The sequence below is a fragment of the Lepus europaeus genome (assembly GCF_033115175.1).
Source record: "Lepus europaeus isolate LE1 chromosome 12 unlocalized genomic scaffold, mLepTim1.pri SUPER_12_unloc_2, whole genome shotgun sequence".
Classification (NCBI taxonomy): domain Eukaryota; kingdom Metazoa; phylum Chordata; class Mammalia; order Lagomorpha; family Leporidae; genus Lepus; species Lepus europaeus.
In genome coordinates this window covers 376,600-388,966 of record NW_026909002.1, presented here as the reverse complement: position 1 = coordinate 388,966, position 12,367 = coordinate 376,600, and the positions used below count along the sequence as shown (strand labels likewise).

General features: G+C 42.0%; 1 protein-coding gene across 1 annotated transcript in view; it reads left to right on the top strand.

The window, feature by feature from the left end:
* Positions 1-12,367, top strand: part of LOC133754290 (ras and EF-hand domain-containing protein homolog) — a 45,892-nt gene that overhangs the window by 8,161 nt on the left and 25,364 nt on the right. The window contains 4 exon segments of the mRNA XM_062184760.1: positions 7,035-7,125; positions 7,128-7,149; positions 9,553-9,621; positions 11,218-11,351. Coding sequence (XP_062040744.1) covers positions 7,035-7,125; positions 7,128-7,149; positions 9,553-9,621; positions 11,218-11,351 — 316 coding nt within the window.

Here is a 12,367-nt window from a genome sequence, read left to right as displayed (position 1 = left end):
TCTTCCCCCACTAGAATATCAATTTGCAATGTCCCCATGTCCATGGGGCCATTCTTGATATGTCAGTAAATATTTGTACATGAGATTTCACTGGTTATAAACATAAAGCTGTTTGAATTCTGAACAGGGGATTTGCAATTATACAGTTTAATAAGAGAAAAATGAGAAGGGACATATTGGAGAAAAACCAGCTTATGGGGACACATTTACATAGAAATTTGCAATGATAGAATTTGGTTTCAGATAAAGCATGCACTCTCAGAAAAAGGGCACGTCCACTAACTATACCTTCCTGAGTCCTGATGACATGACGATTTAGGCACATATTGGAGCTCTTAGTTGGGCCATATCTTTTAACTAATAATGGTAGTAATCAATACTTAACAGGTGTGCTTTACCCTTTATCACAATGTAGGTATGGTCTCAGAGTTATCACTCCAGGGTGATGTATGGACACAGGTTGGGGGGATTCTACAGTTCTTTTCATTTTTGCAGGCTCCAACTCCAGAACTCCTGCATGTTTAAAGTTATTTGGCTTCTGTCTATCATCCCTTCCTACTCCTTCCTCCCTCCAGGTAGGAGAATTGAGGTCAGCTTTCATTTGATACAAAATGTTTTCACCTGCGGAGTCTTGAAGGCTGTTTAAGAGTTGAATCTATTTAAATCAACAAAATATTTCTGTTTTTCTTGTAGAAAAAACGCAAAGCTTAGGAAGCTCTCACTGATTTCAGACGTCAGTAGGAAACAGAAGTAGGGGATCTGCAGGGGACAATAAAAAAAACTGAAAAAGGTAAGAATGTAGCAGCCAAACCTTCAGGAACAGCCTCAGTATCAACGAGTGTCTCAGGCAATGGCTAAAAACATTTGAAATTGCATTGAGGTGGCAGATAGAATCAGATTCCAGAGTCAAGCTGACTTCTTAGTAAGATTTTCTTTAAGGGCACTTGAGTTTCTCCTCCATTTCCAGAGGCCACCTAGCTTTTCCATAGATTTAAAAAATGTTTCTGATCCCTTGAAGAGTTGTCCATCAAACCCCACTTTGATTCCTTTCATTTGCACCAACCAGGTATCCTTCAGTCCCCTTTGCCGAGTGCACTGCACACTTCTTGACAGTTTGTGGCACTGTCCCTCTTGGTCCTGCGCTTCTGTTCCCCTACTCCTAGTTAACTGGTAGCTCGTCTGTGAATATTAGTCACATAATGCCTATTGCTCCTTAAATAGAAAGCCCCAGACCTAAGGGACCCCTCCTGATCAGCCAGAGACAGGGAAGAACTTGCTGAGGTATCAGCAGAGGTGTGATCTGGTTTGGGCTTTGGCGGTTCCATTCAGTCATGTGCTGTCAGACATTTAATAAGTGACTCTGAAGTGGGATGCAGAGAGATGAGAGGGATTTCTAAGGTTTGCTGATTTCCATGGTATAAAAGACTCCCACCATTATTAATTTCACACTACCAAGTTGACATGACTAAATGCAGAACTGGGAAGAGATGCTTACTTAGATGCTCACCCACTGGTACAAGTTGTCTCCAGTACAGTATTCCACTCCATTGTTACATGTGGGCTGTTTGCATACCTAGTAGTTAAAATGAAGACAGATAATTAAAAAACAATTGGTTCTGAATGTGACAATAAGATTGAGTGACAATTAATTGTATTTTGCAAACTATTCTGAGTTAAACCTCTGGCAAGATTAAGAATTCTCCCCAATAGCCTTCTTGGAAAATTGTCACCAACGTCAACCTTATGTTGACTTTTTATACCTATATACTCTGCCCAGTCTCCTGCTTGTGCCAAAGCCACAGATTCTGCAAGTCATTGGTTTTACTTATTCCTGTGGCTTCCAGAATCTTTAGACTAACACAGTGTATGCAATACGAGACACAGAGCTGCTTGCCCTGCTATCCTGATGTCATCTATGGTGAAAACCAAATGGCTCTGAACGGAGGCTGTGAGTTGGGAGTAACTGATGAGAACTGAGTCCTTGTTCAAGCTATAACGGTTTCTACCTGCAGCTCCGTTGTGACTATTGTTAATTTCTTATCTGTAAGAAAAGGGTTGATGATGAACTGTCCTGCCCAACCACAATAACTTGAATTTCATTAACTATAGTTTGTTAAGCTTTTTATAATTTAGAAAATTTAATTCTCAAACTTTCTCCCAGGAAGGTGTAAATATCCTACTTTTACAGATACTGAGTTCCAGAGAGGTTGAGCAACTTCTTCAAAGTCACACAGCCAGTACCCCGTGGAGTTGTCTTACTGCAGTTTGTGCTTTCATACTTATAATAGGCTTTGTGCCTGCCTAATGTCATTCTTATGCAAAACAGTAAGATGATTTATGACAGTATGTTAAAGGGTGTAAACAACCCTAAAAAGTTTACTGAAATTGATTACATTTGCCAATAACATATGCCACTTATTCTGAGACATCCATTTTTTTAAAAAAAGAGATTTATTTATTTATTTATTTGAATGGCAGAATTACAGAGAGAGCAAAAAAGAGAGAGATTTTCTATCTGCTGTTTCACCTCCCAGATGGCTGCAAAGCCTGGGGCTGGCCCAGACAGAAACCAGGAGCCTGGAACTCCATCTGGGTGTCAAGGGCCTAACTACTTGGGCCATCTTCTGTTGCTTTCCCAGGCACATTAGAAAGGAACTGGATTGGAAGTAGAGCAGTGAGACTGCAACCAGTGCTTTTATGGGATGCTGGTGTTGCAGGCTGCAGTGTAACCCACTTTGCCACAGCAGTGATCCCAAGAAGTCAACTTTACTCACAGTTTTTTTTTTGAAGTCATAATGCATCTTGAAATCATTGGCTCTTCTCAGTCTCCGTCAGCTGCATAGCAGCTGAGACACAGCTGAGTGTAAAAGCCTTCTGTTGATGTATGTGGCAAGGTAAAGTCCAGTGTCAAAGATCTTAGCCCTGATGAAGTACAGAAACGTTGTGATCAGTGCATAAATGTTCCATAAATGAACACCCCAAGTCCACATAGTTCCCAGGGGATGTGAGCTATTTGTTGGAGAGAGATTTTTTGTTTTCCATGTTATAAGTGCTCCTGAACAGTTGATTCCAGTAATACTAATGACCCAACCAACAAGCAATGCTTGTGTATTTTTTTTAAAGGTTTATTTTATTAATTTGAAAGAAAGAGTTACAGAGAGAGGTAGAGACAGCGAGAGAGGTCTTCCATCTACTGGTTCACTCCCCAGATGGCCACAATGGCTGGAGCTGCGCTGATCTGAAGCCAGGAGCCAGGAGCTTCTTCCGGTCTCCCACATGGGTGCGGGGGCCCAAGGACTTGAGCCATCTTCTACTGCTTTCCCAGGCCATATCAGAGAGCTGGATCAAAGGAGGAGCAGCTGGGACTGGAACCGGCGCCCACGTGGGATGCTGACACTTCAGGTCAGGCCTTTAACCCACTGTGCCACAGCGCCGGCCCCAGTGCTTGTGTATTTATATAATTGTGTTGTGTGTGTCTAGGTTCATGTCATGCACAGGTTTTGATTTTATTGATTGGATAAGCATTTCTTGAGTGTGCCATGGAGAAAACATAGGTGAATCTGACATGAATTCTGCTTTTAAAAAGTCTTCCACTTTAGAAGGGAGAATACTAAATACTTACAACACAGAGAAAGAAATATTAAGTATGCAGTTTATAAAGTTGAACATAGAGGTTCAGACTTGCATGGAACATAAGTGAAAAAAAGCTAGAATTGAGTTGTTTACTACTTGAGTAGTTTCCAAAAATGCCTTTCAGTTGTTTTCAAGAAAATCCATTTAATGCTTAAATCTTTTATAAATGCTTAAATTATTTAAAACAAACCTACAAATCCTTATGCACTTTATGTAGGTTAGTAATATACAAAATAGTATATGCTGAAAATTTAAGATTTCTATAATTTTCATATCTTATTCAATGATACCCCTACCTTTATCCAAAGCAATCCGAAGTGAATTTGTAATTCAACAGCTTTCATTTGCTCTTTCAGCTTGAAGAACAATCAAAACACATAAGTCAAAAGGAAGATGTAACTGCACTAAAAAAACAAATCATTTTTTAACCTACATTTCCCGTTAGACAACAAAAACTTAATCCTGCTGCTATGTCACTGTTCCAGGAAAGAAGCTTAAAGAGAAATGAATAGGCCAGTCAGAGAAGGTCTTTAAATGTCTGCGAGCAAAGGTATTATTTATACTGGGTTTTGGCCTCAGTGATATGCCACCCATTGTGAATGCTGTTATTTGTTTTTTTATTCAAAGTAATAAAGACTTCCCACAGCATAGGTAAATGCCATTCTTATCACCTCAGCTCTTTTGCATCCAGGCTTTTTGCAAAGGATGTAACTGCCCTGCCCTCCCTCCAACTTTTCTATTTCAGCCCATTTTACATCTTCTGCTGACCATATCTTTATTAATTCGGTTGGTGGAGTTGAGAACGTTTATATCTGTTTTGCTCTTATTTTCTTTCCTTTGATTTTAGATTGATTCCAAAATGTTAAAGTAAGTAAAGAACACTTTCTTTATTATGACCTTCGGTACTAGGTCGTAGGCTTGCATTTCTTCATTCATTTTCCCTATATGACTCAAAAGAAGGTTCCAGAGTCTGGTCAAGTGAATTCCCTGTATACCTTAGCAGTTCCAAATGTTGATGCACCTTAGTTGCCTTTATATTTGGATCATGACTTCTTAAAGAGTTACTTGGTTTTCTTAGATTTTCTGACTGGGTTATTGGTTTCTGGTTGTATGGAGAAACCACCAGGGCATGAATTCAGCATAACAGTTGAGATGCCCTCATTTATATTGGAGTGTTTGGGTTCAAATCTCTCCTCTACTCCTGGTTCCAGCTTCCTGCTAAGGTGCCCCTTAGAAGACAGAAGCTGGTGGCCCAAATACCAGGGGTACCTACCACCCACATGGAAGCCCTGGATGGAGTTCCTGTCTCCTTGCTTTGGCCTGGCCCAGCCCTGGCTGTTGAGGGCATTTGGGAGGTGAACCAGCAGATGAGAGAAAGTCAGTCTCCTCTCTCCCCCTCCCAAATAAAGTAAATAAGTTTTTTTAAAAAAACTGTACCATCTTCATGATATCAGTGATATTTTAAGACTTCTTATGTATCTTTCCCAATTCGTGAAATTTGTTTTATTTTTCTCCCTGGAAATAGTAATTTTGAAATCCATGACATTTCAGTTCTTAACAGGACTGACTGGGACTTGATACCCATATGTTGTCCCTGAACTTATTTTCAATGGGTCTTTCACTGAATTGTAACACTTTTTTTTTTTTTTTTTTGACAGGCAGAGTGGACAGTGAGAGAGAGAGACAGAGAGAAAGGTCTTCCTTTGCCGTTGGTTCACCCTCCAATGGCCGCCCCGGCCAGCGCACTGCAGCCGGTGCATTGCACTGATCCGAAGGCAGGAGCCAGGTGCTTATCCTGGTCTCCCTTGGGGTGCAGGGCCCAAGGACTTGGGCCATCCTCCACTGCACTCCCTGGCCACAGCAGAGAGCTGGCCTGGAAGAGGGGCAACTGGTACAGGATCGGTGCCCCGACCAGGACTAGAACCCGGTGTGCCAGTGCCACAGGCGGAGGATTAGCCTATTGAGCTGCGGCGCCAGCTGAATTGTAACACTTTTGTATTACAGTTTTTCTTCTTTTGGGTGTTCATTCTCATTTTGGTATGGTACATTCCTAGGGGACATTCTTCAGAAAGGGTATGTGAGAAATAAAATTTCTCAATTTTTTAATATTTGAATATATCTGCATGCCCCTCACAATTTATTGAAAACTTGTCTATATAAGCCCACTCCTCTGGAATTTGTTCATTTAGGTCTTTGTAGCTCTGTCTCCCTCTCTTTCTATGGCTCTCTCTCTCTTGCTGTTTTTATTGTTGTTGTTGTTGTTTGTTTTCTAAATACCTGGCAATTCTTGATGATCTCTGTGATCTCAGTTTAAAGGGAAGGTTATATTGGTTATTTTAGGGAACTAGTGTGGGAGTCCCTTGCAACCAAACAACCTGTTTACCTCCAGGCTTCTCCCCGGAGAAGTGTTTTCTGAGAGCTCAGTGTGAAGCTGGCTGTCATCCCCAGATACAGAACGCGTGGGGCAGGGATATTCAGAGAGAAGCTCCGGCTTTCCTTATGGGAGTCATTCATTCCCTTTTAAAACAACAAGCTCTGCCTTGTTGCCTTTGGAATCGATTCTGGCCGGCTGCTGTTCTTGCTGGGGGAAGGGCCTGGAGAAGTATCTTGGTATTACAACTGGAGCTCTGCTTCTGATCCCAGCCCTCTGGGTGCAGCCAACCGCGTGCTGTCTTCTGTGTTCTGGGGTAGAGCCTTCAGCACACTTTTGGATTTCCCTGGGAGGACATTTCCATCCAGTTTCCATTTTCCAGACATGTGTCTAAGTCACTTGACTGTTCATCAGCCCCTCTTCCATGACATCCATTTCCTTTGGTATTTCAGTTTTAATTTGGTTTCAGAAAGGAGAAAATAAAATCATGTGTTCGGTCCACCACCTTGAACCAGAGGCCTCTAGGGATTTGTTTTTAAAGAAAAATACAGAAATTTCCTAACATACTGAATTATTTTTAAGTGCAAAACTTATAATGTTAAAGTCATAGGATTTATTGTAAAAAAAAAAAGTCTATCTTATAATAGCTACTGTTAATTCCACAGATTGTGTAAAATTACTTTTGTAGCTCCCATTAAGTAAAGTAGGTGTTCAAAGGTTTCATCTCAGTTAATTTGCCCAAAAACTTCCTAAATCCTCTATCGTAGTTTGGTGCCTAATATCAAGTATTTAAAAAAAAAAAAAAAACACAACAACTGAAGGATGGCCTTGAGGATGTAGATTTTTGATAATGTAATAACTTATAATAATTTGAAATTACTATGAATTGACAATCAGTTCTTTGAGCACTAAGATCTGAGGAATAGTAGAAAAGTGGGAGTGATATGTGGGAGGATCCAGTTCACTTCACTTCATTTCTCCCAGGCTAAAGACACTAAATCTAATATCTTGTACTTCTTCTTTTCTCTAGGAAAATCAGAAAGTTAAAAAAGATCTGTTAAAAGCACAGACAAGCATAGCCTTCCTTCAGAGTGAATTAGATGCTCTGAGAAGTGCTTATGCTAACAGAGTCTGAACTCTGAGAGGTATGGAACTCTGCGTTTTATTTTTCAGTTTGGGTGCAGTGTTTGCTGAGCGGATCATCTGTGTGTATGAATCTCGGTTCTGTAAGATTAAAGGAGTGCCCGTTAACTTTATTTATATGGCCTTTTTTTCTTTTTTTATTTAATAAATATAAATTTCCAAAGTACAGTTTATGGATTACAATGACTTTTCCCCCCTCATAACTTCCCTCCCACCCACAACCCTCCCCTCTCCCACTCCCTCTCCCCTTCCATTCACATCAAGATTCATTTTCAATTCTCTTTATATACAGGAGATCAATTTAGTATATACTAAGTAAAGATTTCAACAGTTTGCACCCACACAGAAACATAAAGTGAAAAATACTGTTTGAGTACTAGTTAGAGCATTAATTCATACTTTCTATTTTTCTTTCAGTGTCACAATTCTTAGTTCTCTATGTTCTCAGTTATTTTAAAGGGACAAATTAATTCGTTTAATTATTGGCTGTCTAGGCCAGTGTAGGGCTTGCTTAGTAAAATGGTTGAATTCTCTGGGAGCTAGAAGAATAAAGCCAAAATGTCAAGAGTCGGTGCTTATTAAAGCTCTTTGCAGGCAGGAATCCTGACCATAAAACATAAACAAGGGAAAAGGAGATTTGTTAGGCAAGTACTTTTATTTTTTAATTTCTTCATTTTGCAGTATGGCATTAATAACCCCTGCTACATTCACATACACACACATGTATATAATGGATGTATACATGGGTGCTTGTAAAGGGATATATAAGTATAGAACGTATAGACATTTATATACATGTGTGTCTCAGTACGTGTACACTGGGGGGAAATATACGTTTTACTTTTTTTCTTTCCACAAACGTTAATCAGAGTTAAGGTCTTATAGCAGAAAACAATAAAACATTTATTAAGTATTTACTATATACAGGTCCCTGAGCTAGAGAAGGAGTTATGAGTTTGAAGTAAATAAATAAAAAAAAAAAAAGGTGTGGTCTGTGCTTTTTGAAAACTTAAGTTTATTTGAAAGAAGGAAAGTTACAGACATGAACAGTGTCAGAAATAATATCACCTACAGTGTCACAGCTGGGTTTTATTGGTGTGGTACCACAGAAGAGTTTTCTTTCCATTTAGAAGAGCTGAAGAATTTTTTTAAAAGCAGAGACTTGGGGAACAGGTTTGTGCTGGGCAAGTGGGGAGGAAGCAGCCCTGAGGGCAGCACCAGCAACAGGAAGCTGCTGGCACTGCCATGGCCAGCAGCTGTGCTCAGCCGGACAGGTGTAACTCCTTCTACCCCCAGGACCCTAGGGGAGAGGCACTTCCAGGGTGCACACGTTATACCTGGGGAAAGAGAGTGTCACAGGTGTTCCAGGTGAGGCAACAGCCAAAGCCAGGGCAAGAACATAGGGGAGGATAAGGCTGGTTTGGAGAGAGGTGGTCAGGCCACTGACAGAAAGAGAGATTTTGAAGCGGAAGGCAACATGTAAAGAAATAAATAGTTGAAACGTTAGTTTAAGACTATAACGTAAGGGCCCAGAATTTTTGGTTAAGGAATTTGAATTCCTACAGCCAGTCGAGAAGTTTTAGCTTTAACGTCCAGGATGCAAATGGACAGGTTTTTGTGCACACACTTGGAAGTCTGAGAGTTTTGGAAAGCTGATGATGGGGTTTGTCTGCTGAGCCTGGGGCTTTTGGGTGACAGTGAGTACACCTGTTCTGAGTGCAGTTTGAGGAAGAGGCCCAGGGCTTCCATAATAAAGCAACAGAGGCAGTAAAACTGGAGTCGCTGGGGATCCCAGAAAGCCTGGTTCTGTGGGTTTTGGGTGAGGTGGGGAGGAAAAGCAGGGGTAAGGTTAAGTTAGGGAAAGGACAAAGAGTCACAGGAAAAGAGAAACCAAGTGGAGTTGAAATCCATGCATACTTTTAAAAATAACACACATTTGTCTTCAGTGTAGGGACTTCAGATTATTTTGGACCAAAATGAACTTATATTTTAATTCAATTTCCATGAACTTTTTAAAGTCGATTTCTGTAAGGCTTGGAGTGGGCAGAGAAGTTCAGAGGAATGAAGGGACGCTATTCCACACCTGCCTGTGGAGAGGGGGGTCAGGAGCAGACCTGGGCTCAGAATTAAGTTCCAGTGAGGAAAATAACCAGGCCGCTGGGTGCTGAACGTGGCAGAGGAGGGTGGAACCCGGCAGGAGGACACATGGGGTGTGGGTGTGCTTGTGGAGTGTTAGGAGAGGCTGCTGATGTCACAGAAGAACAGGGCAGGAGCACAGATAAGGCAGGAGCAGGGTCAAGGACACACATCTTTGAGAAAAGGTGAGCAAGTGCCTGGGAGGTAGGTGCAAGGAAGGCAGGACGTGACACCCGATTTCCATTCAAACACAAAATATAATTTTACAGGGATCTGGAAATAATCCGAGAATACACAGAAGATCGAAATAGTCTTGAGAGGCAAATTGAAATACTCCAGTAAGTTCTCATATAAAACCCTCATTACATTTGCATTCCACTTTTCTTTTGTTAATAAAACACATGCCACGTACAACACAAGTTGTCCTATTTGGAGTCTGGGTTCACAAGTCAGTGTGTGTGTTTCACTACAGTGCCTTCCGTGCATCTACCAGGTTTGTGATCTTGCTAATCCTAAGTAAATTACTCAAATGCAAGAAATAGCATATTCTTCCCTGAAAGTCCTTGCAAGTCTGCTGATGTGAGCACATGTCTGCATTGTGCCTCAGTAAAGAGTAATGGCCCTCATCTCTCAGCTTTCTCTGCTGCTCTTTACGTTGAGAGTCGGCCAGACTTCTCACGTTGGTACCTGCGAGACGTGTGCCTCTGCAATCGTTCTTGAGTTGCTGTCCTACTGCGCTACAGTGCTGGCCCCTAGAGGCCTATTTTTCTTAGGTTTTCTTATTTTCTCGCTATGTAGAAATATTACTCCTGCTCTGTCAACTTCATAATGAAGTCACAACGAGTCTATGCTCTGAGGGCCTGGCCCGCCCCGCCTCCACCTCCCTATCTACTGTCTTTATTTTCTACCAAGGCAGTATTTTCTTCTCGTTTAAGTTCCTTCAAACCAATCACAGTCAGGCTTGACGGAAATTTCTGTTGTTGTTGTTACCGTTTTGAATGCTTCTTAGGCCTCACCTGTACCAGCTATGGCGTTCAGTGACTACAACAATCCTGGGATTCTCTTATTCATTCCTTGGGTTAACAGGTTTCTCAGTCAGCACCTTTTCAGGTCAGGTATTCCAGGAGCCAGGGCAAGAACCACAAGCAGAAGGGTGGGGGGTCTTCCTCTGCATGAAGCTCATTTGGGGAGGAAAACAGAAACTGGCCAAGTGTTCAGACATAAATATGCAGTGCCAATGGGAGAGGGGTGGTAAAGGAAAGGCACCTGTGCCCTGAGGGAGGCCTTGACCTCTCCAGGAAGGGCATCAATGTGTTCCCGGAGGAAGTGAGGACAGAGCCGAGCTCTGAAGGGTGAAGTGGCCTGAAACAAGGGAAGATTAGCCGCTCTGTGAGGCAGCAACCCCGCTGTTGTCCTCCCCGTGCAGAAGGGGCAGCTCAGGCTCTGAAGGAAACGTGATGCCCAGAAGGTCACAAGGCAGCAAGCACCTGTGGTGGGATCTGAGCCCGAAGTTGTCTGAGATCAACGCCAACCTGCACACCTGCTACAAGACAGTGCCTGATGGAACAGCGCCAGGCCAGGCGTAGCCAGGAGGACAAAGAAAGCATGATGTCACATCGCATCCACGCCGGCTACAGGGATGGGAGAGCCGGCCCTCGGGCTCAGGCCTCCCGGGGGGGCTCCCTGAGCTGCCGAGGGCCACAGCATTGCCAATTCATTCCTAAAACACCCTGAGACCTCCGAAGAAAGATAACAAATCAATTAAATTGTTGTACTTTGAATAAAGAATTAGATCTCGATGAATGAGATGTGAAGGGAAGTGGTAGAAAGTTGCAAAAGGGGGTGAGCGATTCCACATTCTGAAGGCCAGATATGGAACAGTAGTGGAGGTATCGATCCGCATTTTACTCATTATCTGTCTCTTTACTCTGCAGAACAGCGAACCGGAAGCTTCGTGACAGTAACGACGGTCTTAGGAGTGCCCCTGAAAAGAGCTGCAGCGAGTTCAGCAGATCCTTGGTATACCATCTCATTTTACGATGCATTTCAGTCCTTGTAGTAATCCTTGGTATACCATCTCATTTTACGATGCATTTCAGTCCTTCTGGTTTTAGAATAATTTGAAGGGGATGAAAATAATTTAACTTCTTAGAGAATACTTTCATGTAGATCTTTATAATGAGAAGTTCTTTCCATAGAAAAGCAAAAGACAATATTTTTTCCGAATTTAAAAAAAAAATGTTACCCTGCTGCAGAAATAAATGCCTCCACATCAACCAAGTCTTTTGTTAGATCGTTTAGAAAGGTGCATAAAATATGAGCTTTGCCTTGAGTGTTTGATGTGATAGCAAGTTAAGATGTATGCAGATAGTGTAAGAACAAGTGGAAAATCTCATGGAAGCAGAAATAAAATATTGCTCACTTGAAAGGAGGGAGAGAGGGACCAATGTTGTGGCGCAGTGGGTTAAAGCCCCGGCCTGCAGTGCGGGCATCCCATATTGGTGCCGGTTTGAGTCCCGGCAGCTCTCCTTCCAATCCAGCTCTCTGCTATGGCCTGGGAAAGCAGTAGAAAAAGACCCAAGTGCTTGGGCTCCTGCACCTGCATGGGTGACCTGGAAGAAGCTCCTTGGTTCCTGGATTCAGATAAGCTCAGCTCTGGTCATTGTGGCCATTTGGGGAGTGAACCACAGATGGAAGACCTGTCTCTCTCTCTCTCTCTCTCTCTCTCTCTCTCTGGCTCTACCTCTCTCTGTAACTCTGTCTTTCAAACAAATAAAATGAATCTAAAAAAAAAAAGAGTGAGAGAGTGCTTCAGGCTGGTTGATGGATTTAGTCACATTGAATATTCTTTATGGTAGTGATACCATCAGCATAGGAGCTATGGTTTGAAAAGATTTAAGTCCAAGGAAGTTGGTATTCCAGGTTCCTAGCAAATCTGGCAAATTAGAGTACCTGCTTAATGAAATATGCAGTAGTGTTCAGACTTAAGATTAGATGATAAAGAGAGAAGATTGGTTATCTTTGCTGCAATTTTCCACTTGATTTTCACGCTTAGTTTTTATCATAATATGCATTTTCTGTGGA